Source organism: Neovison vison, chromosome 6 (assembly GCF_020171115.1).
Source record: "Neovison vison isolate M4711 chromosome 6, ASM_NN_V1, whole genome shotgun sequence".
In the NCBI taxonomy this organism is placed as follows: domain Eukaryota; kingdom Metazoa; phylum Chordata; class Mammalia; order Carnivora; family Mustelidae; genus Neogale; species Neogale vison.
Genome location: NC_058096.1, coordinates 198,510,254 through 198,536,414, shown reverse-complemented (window position 1 = coordinate 198,536,414; position 26,161 = coordinate 198,510,254). Strand labels below are relative to the sequence as shown.

The 26,161-nt window shown below is 38.6% G+C and overlaps 1 protein-coding gene across 1 annotated transcript; it reads right to left on the bottom strand.

Annotated features, from left to right (window-relative positions):
- Positions 1-687: 687 nt before the first annotated feature.
- On the bottom strand, positions 688-26,161 carry ARF4 (ADP ribosylation factor 4). The gene is made up of 6 exons (XM_044253318.1): positions 25,765-26,161; positions 14,653-14,733; positions 14,089-14,198; positions 8,295-8,366; positions 4,899-5,024; positions 688-1,636 (listed from the first exon to the last, which is right to left on the bottom strand). Exons 1-6 carry the CDS (start codon positions 25,829-25,831, stop codon positions 1,550-1,552), a joined length of 543 nt encoding a protein of 180 aa, XP_044109253.1. The 5' UTR covers positions 25,832-26,161; the 3' UTR covers positions 688-1,549.

Sequence of the window (26,161 nt, the reverse complement as noted above, 5' to 3'; positions counted from 1 at the left end):
CTCTGCCTCTCTGCCTACTTGTGATCCCTCTATCTCTCTCTCTGTCAAATAAATAAATAAAATCTTAAAAAAAAAAAAAAGAATTTGAAAGATGTGAAGATACATAAAATACTATCGACAAACTAAGTTAGTTACTCATAAGGTTATGAAGGTTGAGTCCTTAATAATCTCAAAAATGTAGTTCATTAACTATATATACCGTTATTGCCTTATTAACAAAGAATTCATTACATGCAGCTCTCCATAGAAGTTTTGAAATATGTGGAGCTGAAACTAAATGTGCTTATTAACTCCTTGACGGAGAAGAGCAGCATATCCTTTGAGGTCTGCATTGTGCCACGCAAACAGCACTTCCAGTTTTTTAACTAGCACTAGTTGTGAAACAAACACATGCATACATGCTTTTTGGGCAGTTCATTTTATTACAGCTTTTTACTCTTGATGTGAGTTTAGAAATGTACAGTGTCAAGTTCTATTTTATTAAAGGAAACTAAAATTCTGAAGCTACTCCCCACTCTGTTATACACATGATAGCAACCCATACCTTATTTTCCAATTTAAACAATTAGTTAACTCACTGAGACCTGTATTATTGTTTACAAAAATGCAATATATGCAAATTACTGTGCTAAATAAGAAAATCCATTTCAAATATCTTCTAGACTCAAAAAGAACACACACATTACATATTTTTATCATTTTATTAGGAATAATTCCAAATGGGTTATGAAGAAAACTTACTGAGTTTGATAAGTTTTTCAAAAACTCTTAATGAAGATGTGTTCACCAATAAACAATAAACATCAGCAGAACTATCATATACTGGGCAAAGAGTCAGGCTGATACCAAAAAGCAACATGCAACATAAAAAAGATACAATATAAAGGAAGACAATCTGCTGGGTATTAAAAATCATCTCAATATGAACTCTTTGCAACCAGCACTGAACTAATTAGCTATCAAATCCAAACCACACTAAGGTAAGCTTGGCTGATGAAAGCCAGGTTCAATAAGGGGGGAAAATTAGAAGTTCCTCAGTGCAAGAGATCTGAATAGTGTTTTGGAGCATTTCCCTGGCTGGTACAAGCAGTATTAGAAAAACTTTTTGGCAAGGGAGAAAAATAAATACAAATGGAATGCTACATTTTTTTAAATCAGCAGACCGCCCCAGGAATGATAAAGGTATCAGTAAAGTAGCAAGGGAAAAACTTTAAAACATTATTTCGTGTGGGCTCAAAAAACATTCAAAACGGATTTATTTAAAGGTGTCACAATAGCTATGTCCAGGCATTTAGGCTTAAGGGAATTAAAATTAAAAGAGGACACTTTTTTCCCAAGTTAAGGAGAATTTCTTTAAAACCAAGCATATTGCTAAATAGCAATATTACACTTGGTAAACAATAATTGGCAACAAAATAAGTTTAAACGCTGTAATATTCTGCCCAAACCAGTCCCAGATACTGTTTAATAACCAAGATGCAAACTAATTTTGTTGTAACAAGCCTAGACCAATTCTATCAAATGTGTCCTTGGTTAGATCCAGTTTCATTTAACGTTTTGAAAGCTCGTTTGACAGCCAGTCAAGTCCCTCATACAGACCAGTTCCTTGTGTAGCACAAGTGGCTTGAACATACCACTGTAAAGAAAGAACAAGAAAATATTTGATTAACAGAACACTATATATAACCAGTCTTTAAAATTTCTTAATCAGAACATTAAGTATTTCCGCCCAACTGTGCAAGCATAATATTTAGTCAGCAGTTACCATACATGTACAGGAAATGGGAAACAAAAAACTAATATATAAAACTATAGAAATAAAGAAGTAAATACAGAGGGCACCTGGGTGGCTCAGTGGGTTAAAGCCTCTGCCTTCAGCTCAGGTCATGATCCCAGGGTCCTGGGATCGAGCCCCACATCAGGCTCTCTACTTGGTGGGGAGCCTGCTTCCCCCTCTCTCTGTCTCTGCCTGCCTCTCTGCCTACTTGTGATTTCTGTCAGATAAATAAATTAAAAAAAAAAAAAAAGGAAGTAAATACAGTTTACATCTCACCATGACTTTTGTATTTAATAATCTCAGTAACTATATAGAACTATATATACAGAACTACAGTGTTCTCATACACACTTCTCACAAAACTCCTGTCTCAATTAAAGCTATTCCTACCTATTCATTAGATTTTATCAACAATCCACTCCTTAATCTGAAAAGAACGTTCATAGGAAGATCAGTAACTACTTAAGGGAACCCATCAGGTCTTCTGACCCTCTTTTGTTTCCCATAAAACTACATTCAGAGTACAGGAGGCAAAATTTTAAAGAAAATTGTTGATACTGGAGGCAAGCTTTTCGAATAATTTCACTATCTTTAGTCTTTGCATTCCAAAAAGTTTCACTTTTTGGTGGTAACAGGAAGTGTATGAAATGCCATGAAATGTTAACAAAGAGCAAGAAAAAGATCTAGAAAACAATTTAATTTCCTTTAAGCAACAGTTTATTTTTATTACTTTTCATTACTGACCCATTTTATTCTGCCTTACAATAAAGACCTTACTTTACTATCACAAGGGCAATCCAAGTATACCATTCTGGCAATTATTATTTGAATAACAAACACCCCAGTAACCTAGAAGGCTGGTTAAAGGTACAAATTCTTATCTTCACAGCCCTGAAAACTGGTACCATTTACAGTTTATCTTGTTTAAATCAGCCTGGTACATCTCAAACAGCCTATATAGATACTGCCACAGCACAATATCTGCCTTGTTGACAACTTAGTGAAAAAACACTGTAAAGCCCAAGTCACATTAAAGTTTGTGATATTATATTTATATATAAAACAGTAGATTGTATTTTGCTGGTATTTAAACCATTGATCTAAAACAAGCTACTGGAAAACAAGTATAGTATTTCTTTTTTTTATTATTTTCTTAAAAGATTTTATTTTATTTATTTGACAGACAGAGATCACAAGTAGGCAGAGAGGCAGGTAGAGAGAGAGGAGGAAGCAGGCTCCCTGCTGAGCAGAGAGCCCAATGTGGGGCTCAATCCCAGGACCCTGGGATCATGACTTGAGCCCAACTGAAGGTTTTAACCCACTGAGCCACCTAGGAGTGCCATAATGTTTCTTTTAATTTTAAATTCAAAACTTGTTTAATGTCGTAACTATAGTTCACAAGCTTTGGATGTTAAAAGGCAAACAGTATAAAACAAGATTATCTAAAATACGGCTGCACTATGCAGCAATCAAAAGAAATGAAATCTTGGGGCACCTGGGTGGCTCAGTGCGTTAAAGCCTCTGCCTTCAACTCAGGTCATGATCCCAGGGTCCTGGAATCAAGCCCCACATCAGGCTCTCTGCTCAGCAGGGAGCCTGCTTCCCCCTCTCTCTCTGCCTGCCTCTATGCCTACTTGTGATCTCTGTCAAATAAATAAATAAATAAAATCTTAAAAAAAAAAAAAAAAAAAAGAAAAGAAAAGAAATGAAATGAAATCTTGCCTTTTGCAACGACATGGTTGGAACTAGAGGATTATTATGCTGGGCGAAATAAGTCAATTGTGAAATAAGTCAATCAGAGAAAGACAATTATCATATGATCTCCCTGATATGAAGAATCTGAGAGCCAACAAGTGAGGGGTTTAGGGGGTACGGAAGGAAAAAATGAAACAAGATGGGATCAGGAGGGAGACAAACCATAAGAGACTCTTAATCTCACAAAACAAACTGAGGGTTGCTGGGGAGAAGTGGTAGGGAGAGGGTGGCTGGGTTATGGACACTGGGGAGGGTATGTGTCATGTTGAGTGCTGTGAAATGTGTAAACCTGGCGATTCACAAACCTGTACTCCTGGGGCTAATAATACATTATATGTTAATAAAAAATAAAAAAATTAAAATACGGCTGCAAAAATATTGCAGTTTTAGTAAGAAAACCAAATTACAAAATACTTGCTGTAGAGCTCTTTGAAAGATATAAAATTAAAACAAACAATATCGGGCGCCTGGGTGGCTCAGTGGGTTAAGCCGCTGCCTTCGGCTCAGGTCATGATCTCAGGGTCCTGGGATCGAGGCCCGCATCGGGCTCTCTGCTCAGCAGGGAGCCTGCTTCCTCCTCTCTCTCTGCCTGCCTCTCTGCCTGCTTGTGATCTCTCTCTGTCAAATAAATAAATAAAACCTTTAAAAAAAAAAAAAAAAACCAATATCAATAATCTTTAGATGGGGCGCCTGAGTGGCTCAGTGGGTAAAGCTTCTGCCTTCGGCTCAAGTCATGGTCTCAGGGTCCTGGGATCAAGCCCCGTGTTAGGCTCTCTGCTCAGTGGGGAGCCTGCTTCCCCCTCTCTCTCTGCCTGCCTCTCTGCCTACTTGTGATTTGTCAAATAAATAAATAAAATCTTTAAAAAGGAAATTACATCTTTATTGATACTAAATGTTTTAAAGATAAAGTTAACAAAAATCAAATGAAATAAAGGTATTTAAACATTTGGCTCCTTAAAAGATAAATATTAAAAGTTAAAAAATGGAGGGGCCCCTGGGTGGCCCAGTCAGTTAAGTGTCCGAATCCTGATTTTGGCTGAGGTCATGATCTCAGGGTCATGAGATGGAGGCCCATGTTGGGCTCTGCACTGGCCGTGGAGCCTCTCTCTCTCTACTCCTCTCTTGGCGAGGGTGGGGGGTGGGGGTCGGGGGAGGTATTAACATAGTTTAAAAATTGAACACACATTTATAAAAAAGTCTGGAAGGGCTCATGTTTGTAGTATATTACTGCTTTTTTTTTTTTTAAATGGTATGCTCATTATTTGTCCAAAGGGACAATTGCTTAATATGTACTGAAGTGAATACTTTCTTAAACAATTACATTAATTCTAAGTCAGGAGATTAACATGAACCTCCAAATACTTACTGTTCTGTTACGAAGAGACTGAAGACCTAATTTATCTGTCATTTCACTGATGGCCATAGCATTTGGCAAATCCTGTTTGTTCGCAAAAAGCAGCAATACTGCATCTCGCAACTCATCTTCCTGAAGCTGAAAATAAAAGCTAAGATGTTAACAACTAACAATCTGAACTCAATCACTGTGACAAAGTAGGTAAAACACTGTCTTCCTGTATATACCACTTATTCAACCTTGAACACATTATTAAACATCAACCTAATTTCACAACATAAAGTTCAGGCACACTTAAATCTCATATCCTTCAATTTTTAAAACCCAAGAAAAAACTCGTATGACTTCAAGTAAAGCAAAACTATTTTTCAAGCCAATCATCCTGCACTCCATTAAAGTAAGTCATTCATTTGAGCTTTCATGATCACCCATTAATATTAATATGTCAGGATTGGTAAGGACAAGAAACACATATGGAAATAAATATTTACAGCAGCATCTTATGGTACTCAGTAGTAGAGGACTCTTTTTGGACTTTTATTCCCTTCCAGCCAGCAGGGCTAGACAATAGAAGGAAAACAGTACAATGACTAGGGCATTAGCAGTATCGTGAAAAAAATACAAGAATAATGTAAGAGTATAATAATAAATAATACAGGAGTAAATAGTAAGTAATAGAACAATAATAAAAGTAAATACAAGAGTAGACACTGGTAGGAATGAGTACTGACACATGCCACACCACGGATGAGTGCTGAAAATTAATGCTAAGTGAAAAGTAACAAGAAGTTTTAAAAAACCACGTATTACATGATTCTATTTATATGAATGCCTAGAATAGGCATATGCATATAAAGTAAATGAGTGGTCATAAGGGCTGGGGGTTTGGGGTGCACTGAAGATAGAAATGGAGAATAAATACTAATAGTTCTAGGGAATTTCTTTATGGTCAATAAAAATGTTATAAAATCAGACTGTGGTTAATGTTTGCAAATTCTGTATACTAAAAACAAATAACTTACATATTTTAAATGAGTGACGTTTATGGTATATGAATTATACCTCCATAAAGCTGTTTACAAAAAGAGTAGAAGGCGTGATATTCAACTCCCTGGACAAACTACCATGACTTATTACACATACACTGGCACAAACTGCAATACTGTCTTAAAAGCAACAAATGAAAATTAAGATTTCATTTCAGTAAATATTTTACAGTTATCCAAATTTGAAACCATGACAAAGTACATCCCCAACAATTTTTACAATATAAATAAAGCTGATCCTTGAACAACATGGGTATGAACTGTGTGGGTCAACTTCATACATGGTTGTTTTGCTGCACATTACTGTAAATGCATTTTCTCTTCCTTGTAATAACATTTTTTCCTTAGTTTAATTCATTAAAGAATACAATATAAAACACACATACCATTCAAAATTACATGTTAATCAAGTGTTATTGGTAAGGGCAAGAGTAAGCTATTAGTTTTTCTGTGTGAGATAAATCTAAAGTGATATATATTTTTGTAAAATACAACTGACAGTTGAAAAAAAATCAAGGATGTGGATATCGTTTTCCAACTTTTCTAGTATTTTAGTTGACTCACAAATGCATAGAAGTATTCCAGATGAGAGGTGGGACTGCCAGGAATGCTGCAGAAAAACGTCCACATTCAGTGGAAAGCTGGATTAGATGTCTTTTGGAACCCTTCCAAGACTAAGATTTTCAGATTCTTTTCGAGTATGCCAGTCACTTTAATTATCATATTTAAAACAACAGATTCCATGTTAAAGTGTCAAGCCACAAAAAAACTGGAGTATTAGAATAGTTCCAAAAATACTAAAAAGAATTTTACTTGAAATCTGTTATTTAAATGACAAAGCGAAGACCAAAACAAAAAATGTCAAAATAGAATTCTTACTAGATCACAGTGAGATTCTTGTCAAGCTGGTGAACAGCTTCCTTAAACGCAAAATCCTCTGCCCAATTGCCTTTACTCCCTACAATGAGGTTCTGGAACACATACTGAATAACTTTAGTAATCTGTATCTCCATCTGTAGGTTTTATGGTATGGTCTTTATCTCATCGGAATTTTCCATATTGTCCAAATTCATCTTTCTGTTTGCTCTTTTCAGTCTGTATTCCTAAAACCTTGACTAAACATTTGTTCTAAAACATTTCTAAAGCTTGTCTTAATTGTTAATTTCTTCTTTCCAACATCAGTTTTTCCTCCAAATTCCAAGATTCCTGGTGTGATTTCATTATTAATTTAGCTTTAATACATGTTTCATGTTATCCATGAGCACACCTGGGGTTAATTTTCTCCAGGTTTTTTTAAGTGCAGCTCAAAGTTGCATCCTATCTAATAAAAGCCTTTTTCATTTCAAAAGCAATTTTTAACTCTTCAGTTTCCCTTTCCAGGTCTACAATTTTAGCTTCAATTTGCTTATCTTGCGTGATTTGTTCTAAAGCTTTTTCTTCATTTGCATAAACCACTGATTTATAGTCCTGAAGTTATTGTTTTGTCTGTGCTCTCAGCCTGAGCAGCAGGGTGAGGTGGTCCTTGGGATGCACACCTGGACACCAGACCTGCGCTGGCCCACCCTCCCCACCTCCCACTCCAGAGTCAGAGGGCTTGGCATCTGCTTGCCTCTTGGGTTGCAGCCAATTCTGACTGGTGAGAAGAAAAGCCACCTAGGACAGAAAGGCATGGCCTCAGGAGGCAATATGCCCACCACTAAACTGTGGCCAGCAAAAGCAGTGAAGTTTTTCAGGACTCCAAAGTTATACATGGATTTTCAACTGTACACATGGTGGGCGGGGGCCATGAGCCGGCACTCCTAACCCCCAGGCTGTTCAAGGGTCAACTGTACATGAAAACAATCTGATACCCGGCAAGCTAAAATACCATCATCAACCAAAATGCTACTACCATAGGTGGAATTCTTTATCATGGCTGCTACTATGAAATATTTCAGAGTATATATTATATAGGTACAGAATACAGAAAACTGAACCCAGTCACCTTGGGAATAGATATCTGATCCAAAATTCCTAGATCACAAAAGTTCCAAACCTATAGATTTTTTATCTATTAAATAAAGCACTGGACTAATGGAGATATCCTCAACCAGAGACCTATCAACCCCTGGAGCATGGTAAAAACAAGCTGAGCCCTCCTCCCACCTTAATGAAGTAGATACTCTTCTGTCTGTTTAAAAAGCTCTCGAGTTTTTATATGCATTCTTAAGAATCTGTGATGACTGTTCCTCAAGGTTCTTTCTAGCCCAGAAACAATTCATTTGTGTAATCTAATCACACTAAGATGTACCAACCACTAACACCACCATTGTCACCCTGAAAAACACATCTTAGAAATAACAAATTTTAAAAATTCTCTTACCATTTTCTGCAGCTCTTCAGCTCCTTCCTGAATTCTTTCACGATCATTACTATCTACCACAAAAATAAGACCCTGGGGAAAAATTGTTTTTATATAAATAAATTGCAACAGTTAATCTTAAAGGAGACACTAAATATTTACAGACAAAAGAACCATATTGAATTAAACATCAAGAAGTCAATGTCTCATTATTAAAAGAACAAAAAAAAGAACAAAGCCCTAAGTACTAAAAATAGATTTGAGCACTATTTGTGATTTTGACTTATGTTATTAAAAAAAAAAATGTAGAGGTGCTTGGGTGGCTCAATCAGTTGAGGATCTGATTCTTGATTTTGGCTCAAGTCAGGATCTCAAGGTTGTGGAATCAAGCCTCGCATGTGGCACTACGCTCAGCACAAAGTCTGCTGGCGATTCTTTTCCTTTGTCTCCCTCTTGCCCCTCTCCCACTCACATGCACATGCTCTCTCTAAATAAAATCTTAAAAAAAAAATCTTACTCTTAACCAACCGATCACTTTTCTCAACTACACTATGAATAAATTTATCCCACTTCCGTTTCATGTTAAGTGCAGATTATAAGTAACAGAATGGTTCACTATGCGGGAACAAAAGGAAAAAGAACTAACGAAAGATCAGAGTGCCTAGGTGGCTGAGTAGGTTAAGCCTCTGACTTTGGCTCACTTCACCATCTCAGGGTCCTGAGATCAAGCCCTGCATTGGGCTCTCTGCTCAGCAGGAAGCCTGCTTCCCCCTCTCCCTCTACCTGCCTCTCTGCCTAATTGTGATCTCTTTCCCTCTGTCAAATAAATGAATCTTAAAAAAAAAAAAAAAAAAAAAAAGAAAGATCCTAAAGATGCATGAATCTAATGACTTAATTAGCATATTCAGTAAAAGGCATGCACAAAGTGTTTCTAAAAAAAAGAGGGAGAAGGGGCACACAAAATGGTTTTTGTAGGCTTACTTATGGAAAAGTCGGCTCTGCTCCACAATATTATTGACTTGATCAAATAAGAAATTCTTTTATATTTATTTTTTAAGTAAACTCTAGGCCCAGTGTGGGGCTTTAACTCACGACCCTGAGATCAAGAGTCACACTCCACAGACTGAGTCAGTGAGGTGCCCCCCCATATGAAATTCTTTAACAAAAAGAAAAGTAATAACCACTCCTACAGATATTCACAAACATTAAAATTCTATTCTATAAAAGAAATGGAAAAGTATGTAATTTTCAACTAGAGAGAGATTACCTTAATAGCTTTGTTAAAATCTATTCCTATTAATACTAAAGTGATTACTTTAAACTTTTTAAAGATTTTATTTATTTATTTGACAGAGATCACAAGTAGGCAGAGGCAGGCAGAGAGAGAGAGAGAGGAGGAAGCAGGCTCCCAGCGGAGCAGAGAGCCCGATGTGGGGCTTGATCCCAGGACCCTGGGATCATGACCTGAGCCAAAAGCAGAGGCTTTAACCCACTGAGCCACCCAGGCGCCCCTAAAGTGATTACTTTAAATATTATTCTCTCCACAACCCTGACCACTGAAGTGTTTTTTGATCATTTGTCACTTAATCACAAACTGTCTTATGCTTATTTATATATAGATATATATATCTATATATAAATAACTAGATTAAATCCACCAAGAGCATAAAATCCATTTAGGACAAAGAGCTACTTTATTCTGTATTTATACCTCAGTACCATTACAGTTCTGAGCTTGCCAGGGTACCTAATATTTATTCTAGGCTATGGTCATTAAAATGACGATGTCCTTTGGTGTAGCAAATTTCAAACCCATTTCCTTTGTCTCTGCTGGAAACCATCATTTTAAACATCCTAATCTCTGAAAATACTTTTGGTGCTATGAAAGCCAGTACGGCATAATGGAAAGATATCCAAATTCAAATCTCAAGACTACTTATTACATAAATGACCTAATCCTGGAACATGCCTGCTCTTCTATAAAAATAAAACCACGCCAGCCAACTTTATCAGCCTGTTAAACATAATCATACAGATATAAAAGAATCTAGTATTGCACTGGGCTTAACACAGGCATTTAGTAAATGTTGTCTCCCACTTTCCCTCCTAATTCCAAAAGCTACTGCTTTTTAAAATCTATTCCCCTGGAAGAGGCAATGCCTCCAAAAGGCATCTAATTTTATTTGGACTACTAACTATCCATTTTTATTCTGTTTTAAAATGTAATTAATGCTATCAGTTCCAAAGTAACACTATTGAGAGAAAAAGTATTTCAGTAATAAATTCAAAGTTATTCATCTCCTGGGACAACCTAGAATCAAGAGTGTAGAAACACTAGGATTCTAAAGTAAGTTTGGCTACAAATAAAAAAGACAACTTAAAAGACCAAGTACTTACTAATTTAGAAAAGCAAAATAATTGGAATTATCTAATGAGGGAAGAGGAATTTATTACAATAAAACAGTGTGTCCTGGCTCTAGGAACATGATTAAACAGTATTCATTTCTTTTTAATTTTACAGCTAACAGAAATGATCAGGAATGTTAGAAAAGCTGGTGTAAGAGCTTAGCTGAGATTACATCAGGTAACATATAAAACTTTCCCTGTAGACATGAGTTCTCTAGGAAGAAATACTTGGGACTTTTGATTATAAGATGATCCAAAGAGGCCAGGAATGGATCTAATCTCAAGAACTCAAAAGTAAATGAGGCAACTGGGTGGCTCAGTCAATTAAGTTGGACAACACTTAATTTTGGCTCAGATCATAGTCGCAGGGTTGTGAGATCAAGCCTCATGCTGGGCTCCATGGTGGGCATGGAGCTTACTCAAGATTTTCTCCCTCTCTCTTTACCCCTCCCCAATATATGCATCAGAGCACTCTCTCCCACTCACCTCTAAAAAGCAAAACAAAACAAAAACTCAGGGGCGCCTGAGTGGCTCAATGGGTTAAAGCCTCTGTCTTCAGCTCAGGTCATGATCCCAGGGTCCTGGGATCGAGCCCCGCATCAGGCTCTCTGCTTGGCGGGGAGCCTGCTTCCTCCTCTCTCTCTGCCTGCCTCTCTGCCTACTTGTGATCTGTCTGTCAAATAAATAAATAAAAATCTTTAAAAAAAAAAAAAAAAACTCAAAAGTATATTACAAAGCATTCTAAACAAATGCAGGATAAGATCAGGGTTACTCTTGGTCAAGAATTACAAATTAAGGATTAGCAAAGTTTTACACTGCTCCTAACTCTACTTCAAAAACACTCTCTAGGGGCGCCTGGGTGGCTCAGTGTGTTGGGCCGCTGTCTTCGGCTCAGGTCGTGATCTCAGGGTCCTGGGATGGAGTCCAGCATCGCGATCTCTGCTCAGCAGGGAGCCTGCTTCCCTTCCTCTCTCTCTGCCTGCCTCTCTGCCTACTTGTGATCTCTCTCTCTCTCTGTCAAATAAATAAATAAATAAAATCTTTAAAAAAAACAAACACTCTCTAAATGAAATGACGATGACTTACTTTATAATAATCTAAAATAATCTAAAAATCTACTAGAAAGAAACATCAATAAAACAATATTGGCCATACCCTAATAACTGAAGTTGGCTAATAGATACGTGGACGTTTATATGCTAGTCTCTCTACTTTTGTGTACCTTTGACAATTTCCATAATGAAGTTTTTTGAAGCATGTGACTTGCATCAAAACAGCTTTTCCAAGGGTGCCTGGGTGGCTCAGTGGTTTAAGCCTCTGCCTTCGGCTCAGGTCACGATCTCAGGGTCCTGGGATCAAGCCCCACATTGGGCTCTCTGCTCAGTGCAGAGCCCATTCCCCCCCCCCCCCGTCTCTCTGCCTACTTGTGATCTCTGTCAAATAAATAAAATCTTTAAAAAAAAAAAAATAGCCTTTCCAGGTGCCTGGGTGGCTCAGTCATTAAGCATCTGCCTTCAGTTCGAGCCATGATCCCAGGGTACTGACACTGAGCCCCACATCAGGCTCCCTGCTCTGTGGGAGGCCTGCTCCTCCCTCTCCCGCTCCCCCTGCTATTGTTCCCTCTCTCACTATGTCTTTCTTTGTCAAATAAATAAATAAAATCTTTTAAAAAACAGACTTTATAATCACAACTAATGAACAGAAATATTCCAATTTTTAAATAAAAAAGCATGGCATTTATTTAACAGGACACACTACTTAAACCTGGTAACCAGTTCCAGCCAGCTCACCTAGGGTATTCACTGCCACCTGGTGGCAATATACCACACTTGCATACTGTTTTAAGAGTTGGAAGAACAAGAATGACTTCTGTGAACCTTAAACATATGAAGTGCTTGTAACATCACACATTACTTAAAAATTGTATCATCAACTCCAATAGTAAACAAAAACTGATGAGAAACCTCTCCCTCTTTACTACTCCTGGTAGTAAACACAACTGAGTTGGAAAGAGGTTAAAGAGAAATCTAGAATAAGAACCACCTATCCAGTCCTAGTAAGTCATTCCAAGCTTCAGCTGGCTCCTACATAACAATTAGACTAGAGTAGTGAGTGGTTCCCAAAAGGGTCCAATTTTATCCCCAGAGCATAATTTGAATATATGGAGGTATTTTTGGTTACTGCAACTAGGTTGGTTGGGGTCTGCTACTGGCACCCAGTGAGCAGAGGCCTGGGACGCTGCTAAACATTCCTCAATGCAGAGAACCTCCCCTCACCCCAACAATGAACAGTTCCGTAGTGTAGTGGTTATCACGTTCGCCTCACACCCCAACAATGAACAGTTAACTCAGCCTGAAATGTCAACAATGCCGCTACTGAAATACCTTATACCAGAGCCTTGCTCTTCCAAGTAAGGTCCCAAACCAGCAGGACCACCACCCAAGAACCTGCTAGAAATGCAGAATCTCAGGCCTTACTCAGTCTGACCTTACTAAATTAATCTGTATTTAATATCCAAGTGATTCATATGCACATCAAAATTGGAGACGCATTACTGATACCTAGTTTAAATCCCCCGACATTCTAATTCAATTGGTATGGAGTTAATGATCAGCACTTTGGCATTTTAATTTTTTTTTTAAAGCTCCCCCGGTGATTCTAATGTGCAGCCAAACTTGAGAACTCCTGCTCACAGACTACTAGTATCTCTTCCCAATGCCACTATTATATATACTACATGATAATATAAAAAAATACCGTACAAATCAATGAAGTGGAGTTACATAAATATGTATTTTTAAAGATTCATTTATTTACTTTAGAAAGAGAAAGAAAGAGAGTAAGCAGGAGGGGCAGGAGAATTAGAATCTCAAGCTGGTTCCACATTGAGTGCAGAGCCCAACATGAAGGCTCTATTTCACAACCCTGAGATCGCAACTTGAGCTGAAACCAAGAGTCAGATGCATAACCGACTACACCACAAGGCACTCCAATATATTTTTTTCTTAGTCTATTTTAATAAGGTAAACACTTAACTGGGCTAAATGAAGGACTATTAATTGCTTTTTATTCATTAAAAATTAAAATGACAAGAAAGTTACACAGAACGTTCTTTCTAGACTAAGAACAAAACAAACAGAACTACTGAGGAGACACCTGGTTCAATCCTGAGAACCGCCCCCACCTAATCTTCCAAATTATTGTTATGATGGCTATGTAACTCTTCCCCCTGGGTAATTTAGCCTTCAAAGGCATGAGTGAGAGTGTTCACTGAAGAATATGTAAGTGGTGATTAAGAAACCAACTCATATAAGAATGCCAACACCCAGCTAAATAGTAGTTATCAAAAGAAACTTTAAAGCATAAAACATATAAAGAAAAGTTATACAAACTGTACAACATTCCTTACCTGGGTGTTTTGGAAGTAATGCCTCCAGAGAGGCCTAATTTTATCTTGACCACCAACATCCCATACTGTGAAACAAATGTTCTTATATTCTACTGTTTCCACATTAAAACCTACAAAGAAATAAAGACAGTTGTGCAAAATGTGATTAGGAAAATAAAACCTCTTACTATGGAATTCTCTCAGAATTGCTTTTTAAAAATCTACTAGATAATAAACTGAAAAAACCTAAGCCAGTTATAATGATATATGAGATAGTACACTTGTCCAAACCCATAGAAAGTACACCAAGAGTGAACCCTAAGGTAAACTATGGACTTTGGATGATTATGTCAATGCAGTTATCAATTGTAACAAATTGGTGAGGACGCTGATAAAGGGGGGAAGCTATATTTACACGGAGGTAAGTTTACGAGCAATCTCTGTACCTTCCTCTCAATTTTACTGTGAACATAAAGCTCTCCAAAATAATAAAGCCTTAAAAATTGTTTCAAAATTAAACCATATTCTATTTCTTTTACAATATAGTATTATGATGTAATTAAAGTCATCTGTAAACTTTCTTACCAATGGTAGGAATGGTGGTGACTATCTCCCCTAACTTCAGTTTATACAGAATGGTCGTCTTGCCAGCAGCATCCAATCCAACTAGAAAAAGACATTAGAGATTTTAAATCTAGACCAGAAGAACACACACTATGAATTAATTTTATAACAAATTTATAGTTTGAAAGCAAAAGTCAACTGCTCAAGGCCCAAATGAGTTAGAAATTACTTCGTTTCTGAATCCCAAGAAAACACTTGCTGCAGAAAGCCTTTCCATTTTTCTTTCTAGACCTAGAGAGCCAGCATGTAGTAGTGAAAAGGAGAGAAGTATCTGACTGACTCAGGCTCTAGTTTCTAGATTTGCTTTGCCACAAAGCAGTCAAGTGTCTTTAAAGATTTTATTTGTTTATTTGACAGACAGAGATCACAAGTAGACAGAGAGGCAGGCAGAGAGAGAGAGAGGGAAGCAGTCTCCCTGCTGAGCAGAGAGCCCGATGTGGGACTCGATCCCAGGACCCTGAGACCACGACCCGAGCCGAAGGCAGTGGCTTAACCCACTGAGCCACTACCAGTCACTGTAGGAAACTGAGACCAGAGGAATTAGCTGTAAACAAGGAGACTGAATCATCTAGTCTAACATCTTTTCCAACTCAAGTCCTTGTTAAATTCTATGAACTACTATCATTTTTTAAAACCCATTACAAACTGAATCAGAGAACACATAAAAACAAGTGAACAAAAATTACCAAAAAATGTTAACTATGCACTAGTATCCTTAAATGATAATAAAAGAAGATGAGGCCAGGGCACCTGGGTGGCTCAGTGGGTTAAAGCCTCTGCCTTTGGTTCAGGTCATGATCTCAGGGTCCTGGGATCGAGCCCCACATCGGGCTCTCTGCTCAGCAGGGAGCCTGCTTCCTCCTCTCTCTGCCTGCCTCTCTGCCTACTTGTGATCTCTGTCAAATAAATAAAATCTTAAAAAAAAAAAAAAAAAAGGAAGAAGAAGATGAGGCCAATTTTACCCATATCTAAATTCATTCCTACATCAAATGCACAGAAATGAGAACAAAAGACTGGTTAATTTAGGTTATAAAAAAATGGCCTTATAGTCCTCTCCAGTGTAATGAACGTCTAAATTCTTAAAAAACGATTCCTTTGGGGCGCCTGGGTGGCTCAGTGGGTTAAGCTGCTGCCTTCGGCTCAGGTCATGATCTCAGGGTCCTGGGATCGAGTCCCGCATCGGGCTCTCTGCTCAGCAGGGAGCCTGCTTCCCTCTCTCTGCCTGCCTTTCCGTCTACTTGTGATTTCTCTCTGTCAAATAAATAAATAAAATCTTTAAAAAAAAAAAAAAAAAAAAAAAAACGATTCCTTTGAGGGAGACATAAGTAGGGAAGAATGTGCTTGTTTCTGAAGGAAAAAAAAATCCATCCTGGATTAAGAGGGTATACCTCTTCATTACAGTGATAGTGATGAGCAAATTAAATACTCATTTTTTAAGTAAGAATCTCTCAAAATCTGTCTCAAAATCACGTTCTATATTGTCAAACCCTTTTAAATGGAAGGTCAATATCTAATAACATCACTGAATGTATCATTGTTCCAAGGACTTCACACATATGGCCATCTAGATTTATGCTATCACAGATTTTGAAATGAATTAAACTTCATTCATGATTTAAGCAAAGATGCTTTTTAAACATTTAAATCAAAGCATAACTTGGCACATGAAGCAAACGCTATTAAGTTAAAAAAAAAACACACACAGAAATCACCCCCCCTTACCTACTTTACCTTACTGTGAAAGTAAGTTTAACTTTTATCAGTTCAATTGAGAACTAAAGGCTATAGGCAATTTCATACCCTTTCCACCCATATAACCTTTCCTGCACTGTACCCTACAAAAAAAAAAAAAAAAAGATTTCTCTGTACACTGAGGCAATTTATGTCTTTGTATCCTGTTTCTTTTAATCAAACTGTCTTCCCTACTCCTTCATACTGAGATATTCAGGTTTATTCTTTCCAAAACACTATAATACTTACTAGACAGAGTGAGCAACTAAGCCCTCACTCATGGGCACAAAAAAAACCAACTGGCACCAGGAGGTGCTTTGTTTTTTGAGTACAGGACAATATAAATAAAAAATCAGAAAATCTAGTTCTAAAATACACCCAAAGAAACAAAAGTTAACTACCTTAAGTCTGATATCTTCAGTAAAAATACAGAAAACGATGGGGAGAATATGATCATTTCATTGCTTGAAAAACCTGTTTCTGTGATATAACAGAGCACTGGATGTTATGAGCAACTAACAAATTACTGAACTCTCCCTCTGAAACGAATAATATACTATATGTTAATTAATTGTATTTAAGTAATAATTTTAATTTTTAAAAAGATTTTATTTATTTGACAGAGAGAATAGGAAAGCACAAGCAGAGGGAGTGGCAGAGGGAGATAGAGAGGGAGAAGCAGGCTCCTGGCTGAGCAGGGAGCCCAACGTGGGGCTGGATCCCAGGACCCTGGGGTTATGACCTGAGCTGAAGGCAAATACTTAATCCAATGAGCCACCCAGGTGCCCCGAATTAAAATTTAAAAAAAAAAAAAAAGCAGTAGCTGTCTCTTGAGAGAATAAGTCCTTTTCAGGTGATTTTGATCAAATTTTAAAATAAAGCAAAATTCACCATTAAGTAACCAAGGTAAAAGGGGTGCCTGGCTGGCTCAGTCAGTTAAAAGTCTATCGACTCTTGATTTTGACTAGCGTCATCATTCCAGGGTCTTGCGATTGAGCTGAGTGTTTAAGGGTCTCTCTCTGGGGTACCTGAATGGTGCAGCTGGTTAAGGAGGTGACTCCTGGTTTCGGCTCAGGTTATGATCTCAGGGCCCTGAGATCAAGTCCTGCATCCAGCTCCTCGCTCAGCATGGAGTCCTTGATTCTCTCCCTCAGTCCCTCCCCCTGCCTGTGTGCATGCGCGCGCGCGCACACACACACACACACACACACACACACACACACATACTCTCTCACACAAATGAATCTTTAAAAAAAAAAAAAAAAAAAAAGATTCTTGGTGGTGCCCGCGTGGCTTAGTCAGTTAAGCATCTGCCTTCAGCTCAGGTCACGATCCCAGGGTCCTAGAATCAAGCCCTGCATCCAGCTCCCTGCTCAGTGGGGAGTATGCTGCTCTCCCTCTGCCCCTCACCCCACTCATGCTCAATCTCTCTCAAATAAATAAAATCTGAGGAAAAAAAAAAAAAAAGATGCTCGGGGTGCCTGGGTGCTCAGTGGGTTAAAGCCTCTGCATTCAGCTCCGGTCATGATGTCAGGGTTCTGGGATAGAGCCCACCATCAGGCTCTCTGCTCAGTGGGGAGCCTGCTTCCCCACCTCTCTCTCTCTGCCTGCCTCTCTGTCTACTTGCGATCCCTGTCAAATAAGTAAATAAAATATTAAAAAAAAAAAAAAAAAGATTCTCTCCCTTTCTGCACCCCACGCCTGCTGCTTGCACTATCTCAAAAACAAACCAAAAAAATCAATAAAAAACTAAGTCAAAATATGATTAAGCCCAAGTCAGAAGTGAAACTAAGATGTTCATTAGAAAAACATGAGTTAGGGGTGCCTGGGTGGCTCAGTGGGTTAAAGCCTCTGCCTTTGGCTCAGGTCATGATCTCAGGATCCTGGGATCGAGCCCCGCATCGGGCTCTCTGCTCAGCAGGGAGCCTGCTTCCTCCTCTCCCTCTGCCTGCTTCTCTGCCTAATTCTGATCTCTGTCTCTCAAATAAATAAATAAAATCTTTAAAAAAAAAAGAAAAACATGAGTTCGATTTTTTAAAAAGATTTTATTTATTTATTTCCTTGACAGAGAGCAAGGAAGCACAAGCAGGGGGAGCAACAGAGGGAGAGGAAGAAGCAGGCTCCCCACTCAGCAAGGAGCCCTATGTGAATGAGACTCAATCCCACGACCCTGTGATCATGACCTGAGCCAAAGGCAGACTCTTTACCAACTGAGCCACCCATACAATTTAGGTTTTGAGAACTATAGCAAATGCTAATTCTCACTGGAAGTCCAACTAAACCCCATACCATCACTAAAACAATTTAAATCTAAAAATACCGACACAGAACAAAGAAACCCAAGACAAACATGATTATATATTTTAAGTTATAGAAAAGCACAGAGGGAACCCAATTTTTAACCAAACTGTTAACACCTGCTTGTGTGCATAACTAATATTCTACTTCTAAGTTAGAATTTTCTTCACACAAACGTGTTACTTTCATTAAAAAAAAAAATCCAATATAACACATTTCCTTTATGAATATGTTGGCCTGGTTACATTTCCTGATATATCTATTAGGAAGATGACTGCTTAAGAATCTTGAATATATTTTATACAATTATTTTTAATGAAAAAGGGGGGGGGAAGTGTTTACAAAATAATGCAACCGTAAGGCTTTTTAAGGAAGTTATTTTTAAAATAAAAACTGTAAGATAACAGCTAAATAGCTCACAGCTACATACAAGATTCTAAAATTATGAAGGTATGTTTTGAGTTTCACAAAAAAGTGTCATATAAATGCAAACCACAAGTGTTTTTTTAAAAAAGGAATTTCTAGGGGAACCTAAGTGGCTCAGTCATTAAGGGTCTGCTTAGGCTCAGGTCATGATCCCAGGGTCCTGGAATTGAGCCCTGTTCAGCGGAAAGCCCGCTTCTCCCTCTCCCAACTCCCCCTGATTCTATTCCCTCTTTCACTGTCTCTCTCTGTGTGTCAAGTAAGTAAATAAAATCTAAGAAAAAAAAAAATTCTACTGGGAGATTAAAGATGCACAAATGAACGCATACCATCCTTAAAACTCATCATATAGAATTCTTTACTCAAAAACATGTTGGTCTAACAATTTTGTGCTACTTCAGTCATTTCTTAAGTACGTATTTCCTTAATGTTGCAATATTTGGCAATGAGTTTTCTCCACAAAATGAAACTATAACCAATTCTCACCTAGCCAAGATAAGACTAATCTATACATTCCAGCAATGCTCTCCTCCCGTCCACCCCCATAAACAAGTCACTGTATTGAAAGATATACTGGAATTACTTGTTCTTCTTAACTGGACCTGTACTTTGACCAAAATATTAACAGCAATAAAACTACCCCAAAACTCTTAGCCAATCATTAAAAAGTATGTCTACAAAAGTGTGGCAGCAAGAAATATTTATATTTTAAGTTAAAGACACTAGACTCCATGATCTCAAATTGAGAAAAAAAAATGCAGAAAGGAGACTGGGATGAAAAAGAGTCTATTCTCAGATGGATAAAATTTCAAACAGAGGATTTTTCTTTCTCGTGGTTTCCTTTATCTTTCAATTTTCTACAAGGAAACTTAAAATAAAACTTCATAATTACTTAAAAATAATTTAAATTGAGTGCTTATTGTGTTCCAAAGTGCCTCCAAACATTTTTGTAACATAGACCTTACAACTACCCTCCATTTTTTCAAATGCAGCATCTGAGGTTCAGAAATGTCCCCAGAGTCACGGAAGTAGAAGAGGGATGCAAAACCCCAGGTCTTATGGAAAAATTAGATCCCTCAGACACACCTGAAGCAAATATAAAATGGTGTAGCTGCTCTGGAAAACAGTTTTGTTAATTCCTTAAAGTGTTAAATATAGTTAACACAGAACCCAACAATTCTACTCCTAAGTATTTATTTACCCAAGACAATTAAAATGGCGCCTGGGTGGCTCAGTGGGTTAAGCCACTGCCTTCGGCTCAGGTCATGATCTCAGGGTCCTGGGATCGAGTCCCGCATTGGGCTCTCTGCTCAGCAGGGAGCCTGCTTCCTCCTCTCTCTCTGCCTGCCTCTCTGCCTACTTGTGATCTCTGTCAAATAAATAAATAAAATCTTAAAAAAAAAAAATTACACGCCCATACAAAAACTTATTTTCAAATGTTCACAGCAGCATTACTTGTAACAGTCAAAAGAGTGGAAACAATCAGATTTCCATCAAATGTGAATGGATAAACAAAATGTGGTGTATCCATAGAAAGGAATTACTTTTCAGCCTTAAAAAGGAATAAAGTACTGACACATGATATAGTATGAACCTTTAAAACATTATGCTACAGTGAAAGAAGCTAGGCACTAAAGGACACATTGTATGATTACATTATGTGAACTATCCTGAACAGACAAACCCATAGAAACCACAAGTAGATGAGTGGTTGCAGAAGAACTAGGGAAGAAGGGGAGCGGTAACCACCAATGGGTATAGAGTTTCTTTCAGGGCTGATGAAAATGTTCTAGAATTAAGACAGTGGTGGTAGTGGGGGCACCTGGGTGACTCAGTTGGTTAAGCCTTCAACTCCTGAGTTCAGCTCAGGTCATGAACTCACAGTGGTGGACTGAGCCCCTACTGGGCTCTTTGCTGGGCATGGAGCCTGCTTAAGATTCTCTCTCCCTCTGCACAAACACACACGCACACTCTTATGCGCTCTTTTTAAAAAAAGAAAAGACAGTGGCAATGATGATACAAGTTTGTGAATATAGCAAAACCACTAAACTGTATACTTTAAAGGGATAAATTTTATGTTACATGAATTATATCTCAATTTTTTTAAATTAAAAACAAAAACCAAAAAACCCCTATCTATACCAGAGCTCTCAAATGGTATTTATATACTGCCATCTTGCCTTTAGGTTTTTCTGGTGGACACACTGTATCTTAGTATTTTATCTAATTCTTCAGAAATCTGACCATCAAATCTAAAAGTAAGGCTACCAGGTGTACAGAAAAGTAATTATAAGCTTAGGTTTTACTTCTACCCAATAGATCAGAAATATCTCCACTTGGAGCAATGTGTTAATTAGCAGCAAATTACCAAAGTCTGAGAGCCATCTGCAATAATGCCAGAGGGTACAACTAAAAATGTACTTTTATCAACTTCTAGTGGCATCAAACTAAAGATTTTTGCCTTTTCTATTGTTTCTTTGTATCACATAACTAATCAGAAGGGCTTTTTTTTTTTAAAAGGCTGGCAATTATGTTTTCAATTAATGACCTGAGAAAATGCTCATAATAAGCTAAGTCAAAAAGAAAGAACATAAATTTCCTCTTAAAAGCCTGACAATAGGGGCGCCTGGGTGGCTCAGTGGGTTAAGCCGCTGCCTTCGGCTCAGGTCATGATCTCGGGGTCCTGGGATCGAGTCCCGCATCGGGCTCTCTGCTCAGCAGGGAGCCTGCTTCCCTCTCTCTCTCTCTCTGCCTGCCTCTCTTCCTACTTGTGATCTCTATCAAATAAATAAATAAAATCTTAAAAACAAAACAAAAAAAGCCTGACAATAAATATAATAAATGTTAACAATAGTATAATGGTGGAATTAGTTATTCTTTCCCATATTTTTAAAATTTCTTAAAAAGGAACATGATGTTTTTAGAAAGGGAAAATTTTTTAAATTTTAAAAATTAAAAATCACATAATAAATGTATTTACAAAATATGCCAGGGAGTGGCTCAGTTGGTTAAGCGACTGCCTTCGGCTCAGGTCATGATCCTGGAGTTCCAGAATCGAGTCCACATAGGGCACCCTGCTTGGCAGGGAGTCTGCTTCTCCCTCTGACACTCCCCCTTCTCACGCTCGCTTGCTCGCTCCCTCACTCTCTCTCTCCCCTCCCTCTCATTCTCTCTCTCAAATAAATAAAATCTTTTTTAAAAATATATGTATATATATTGGGGCGCCTGGGTGGCCCAGTGGGTTAAGCCGCTGCCTTCAGCTCGGGTCATGATCTCAGGGTCCTGGGATCAAGCCCTGTATAGGGCTCTCTGCTCAGCAAGGAACCTGCTTCCTCCTCTCTCTCTCTGCCTGCCTCTCTGCCTACTTGTGATCTCTGTCAAATAAATAAAAATCTTAAAAAATAAAAATAAAAATAAATATATATATGCCAGGGAAGGGGCACCTGGGTGGCTCAGTCAGTGAAGCATCTGCCTTCAGCTCAGGTCATGATCTCAGGGTCCTGGAATCTAGCCCTGCATCAGGCTCCCTGCTCAGTGGAGAGCTTACTTCTCTCTCCCCCTTTGCCACTCTCTTGCTCTCTCTCAAATAAATAAAATCCTTTTAAAAAAAATATGCTAGGGAAAAGGCATGAAATCCCACTCTATAGCTTGAAGACTCACTTAAAATATAGTAATATTTTTTAAATTGGCAAATAGAGGAACCTCTCCGGTCCCCACAAAACCACAGTCACATAAGACAATACAGAATTACAGTTATTAGCAATCCTTTAAAAAGCAACATTTTCTCAGCTTTTCAATGGGAAAAAAACTTACAAGTTCAAAGAGCTTAGTATTAATAATTCCTCTACAGAACACATTAGTGTTTTCCAACATAAACAAAACTTGGGGAGCCATTTCCCAAAATTTCACAGATCAAGACACTAGAGATCAGTCTAAAAATAAGGTAATGCAGGGCTACATGAAATATCTAAAATGGGAAACTGTTCATCTTTGAATTTAAGCTCAATAATATCATTCACCTGAGTGATTTCTCAAAAAAACCTAAACAGACAATTTCTGTTGATCTATACTTTAAGCGACATTACATTTAAAACACTGCATTGGTTTTTAATTAGTTAACTACAAGCTATAACTTCAAACACCTTTTAAAATTATTTGAGCTTCTGGGAGAACAAGTGTAGGAATAAAATGTTAACTTCACAGTACTTTGGCAAACTAGATTCATGTGCTAACTGCTATCTTTCAGTAACATTTAAAAAGGATAAAGACTGGGGACACCTGGGTGACTCAGTGAGTTAAACCTCTGCCTTTGGCTCAGGTCGTGATCTCAGGGTCCTGAGATCGAGCCCCACATAGGGAATTTCTGCTCAACGGGGAGCCTGCTTCCTCCCCCCTCTCTCTGCCTGCCTCTCTACCTGCTTGTGATCTCTGTCAAATAAATAAAATCTTTAAAAAAAAAAAAAAGGGATAAAGTCTGAAAAAGTCACTGACTCAAGAAGGTATGAATTTTATGTAAGCCTAATAAAGAAAAAGTGCAATTATCTGTCAGAGAACATTAATATGAGAAAAGCAATCATTAACTCAATTCTAAACTTGAACACAAGCAGAGAAAGACCTTGAGAGTGATTATTTATGCATTCACTTCACAAAGTTGGACAAAAAAAAATCAATTATCAAACTTCCATTTCACCTCTTTCCCTACCCATGCAATATCCTCCCCTAAGGTTATGCTTCATTTGATGAGTAAACTTGACTTTGTAACTTTAGTGTTTTTAATCAAGGAAACCTAATCACCCCAAAATTCAAAAGCAAAACAAGAATAGGAAACCAGGGTAATAAGATATTTAATATAAAAAAAAAAAGTAATTCCAAATCATGACTTCTATCTCTTGCATAAACACACAAAGTTAAATGCTTTTCCATTTTCTTTCAACCGTTACTTTTTGGGGATAAGGGGAGAAATGCTCCCCTAATACAGTAAATTCAGTAAAGTGCTTACAGCATAACTCTACCTTTCTTCTCCCTCTGAAACTTTAAGCCATCACAAAAGACTTATGGTACAAAACACAGCAATTCATTTACAATAAATATTAAGTAAAAGGACAAACATAATACATTTCCAGGAACACAACTAGTTCCTGGAAACCAGGTACTAGTTAATTTCTTTAAGGAACAGCCTGGAAATTCATTTATCACAGTCCAAAGTCCTCCCAATGACTTCAGATCCTTTTCAGACTGTCAACTTTCAGCCACCTTAAAAACTTAATATGCTTGTCCTCCTTTAAAAATTGTCTCTATAAATGAAATCTAAAAAAGTTTTAAAGAGAAAAAATTTTGATTTACCTTTATGAAAGAATTAACTATTTCATGAATTGTAAAGAAGACAGAAATAACAGTTAAAAAGGAACTAAATGTGTAATCTTCATACACCTTGAATTACTACTGAATCTAGCTTTGGAAAACTTTCAAAGAAGAAGTAGAACTAGAACTAGAAAACTAGAAAATACAACTTTTCCTCCCCACTCTACAAAAACAAGCTTCTGAATAACCAAGTTTCACCATTTAAATTAGAGGAGCTCCTTTTCGCATTATTGAGGTTCACAGAGCTTAGCTGTGATGTAGAGACGACTCACAGTAATATGGGGGAGGGACTGCTTTACATCACCCAAGTGACAAGCCCCTTCTCCCTCAGCTGAAAAGCCAACCAAACAAACAAAAAACTGGCGTTGAAAAGTAGCTTTTAAAAGCTTATTTTCCACAAGAATCTTTTTAAAAACCCTTTGTAATTATTATTGAACAAGGCTATCCTAAAATTAGGGGTCCCGATGTTCAGTTACTAGGAATTTGTTATCGGCTTAAAAAATCAAAAGTCTTTTTGTTAAATCTTAACCAGCTAGATAAAAATCGGTTTGAAAACCAAAGACAGTAAACCAAACATACTTAGTTTTTTGAGATGGCCAAAAAGTGACTGAAGATAAACTCTGTTTTCAGGGACAGTAATAAGGAAAAGAACACGAAGTGGAATCCAGCGCAAAGTAAGTTGGGCGAAGTTGGGCGCTGAGGACTCCGGACTCTTCTGAAACCGAGGGTGCTCCCTTGCCACCGCTCTGGGCCTGGTCACTTCCTGCCTCGGGCGGCTCCGGGCTCCCGGCGACCGCTCGCTCCACATACCACTGGAGTGTGCAGAGTGTGTACACGGAGCAGAAAGGGGGAGGAGGAAGGCTGGAGTAGTTCTGCCTGCGTCCTGACCGCTGCCCACACCGGAGAAGAAGGAGCCAGACCGCACTCTCAGAATGGGCCTCGCCAGTGTCTTCCGGGCTCAGCGAGATCAGAAGAGTTCGCTTCCCCCACATCTCCGCCCAATCCTGTCTGATTTCAGTAACATCAAGTAGAGAAAGCCAAAGCCAGAGGAATAAACCTTGTCCCGCGACCCTGCCCGGCTTCTCAGACAGATCTGGGGCGACCGCCCACCTTTCGCCCCATTGTTCCCCCTTAAGAATTCCTCCTGACCCCGAGCCGCCGCCCCTCCCCCACCACAGCGGGCGGAGGGACAAACAGGCCCCGAGGCCGCCCCAAGAACCGAGACCCCGCCTGCCCTCAAGCTGTCGGGTCGTCACTCACCCATCAAAATGCGCATCTGCTTCTTGCCGAAGAGGCGGGAGAAAAGGGAGGAGATAGTGAGGCCCATGGCAGTAGTGGCACTTGCGATGGGCAGGAGCAGAAGGGGGTTTGGGGCGTCCCCGGGCCTTCTCCTTTCACGCTCCCAACAAACTGAGCGAAGGAAGAGGAGCTGAGGGAGAAAGAGGGCGGCAGAGACGGCTCGCTAGCCGGCGAGTCGGGCGAAGCTCCAGAATGCGAACTAACGGGGCGAGGACCTGCTCGACGACTGGCGCGGCAGCTCCGGGTCTGGCGTTTTAGGCTTCTGCTATGCCACGTCACGCGGTAGCAGCGGCGACTCCAGCAGCTGCCCGGCCCCTCCAACGCGGACAGAATCGCGTCACCGCGGCCCCAACCCCCT

Excerpts from the sequence above, each read along its gene's own strand:
- ARF4 (XM_044253318.1), bottom strand. The coding sequence starts at position 25,831 with ATGGGCCTCACTATCTCCTCCCTTTTCTCCCGCCTCTTCGGCAAGAAG. Across the intron at positions 14,199-14,652 it reads CACCACCATTCCTACCATTG|GTTTTAATGTGGAAACAGTA; the intron begins GTAAGAAAGTTT and ends ATTTCTTTGTAG. Across the intron at positions 1,637-4,898 it reads AGTCTCTTCGTAACAGAACA|TGGTATGTTCAAGCCACTTG; the intron begins GTAAGTATTTGG and ends CTTTCTTTACAG.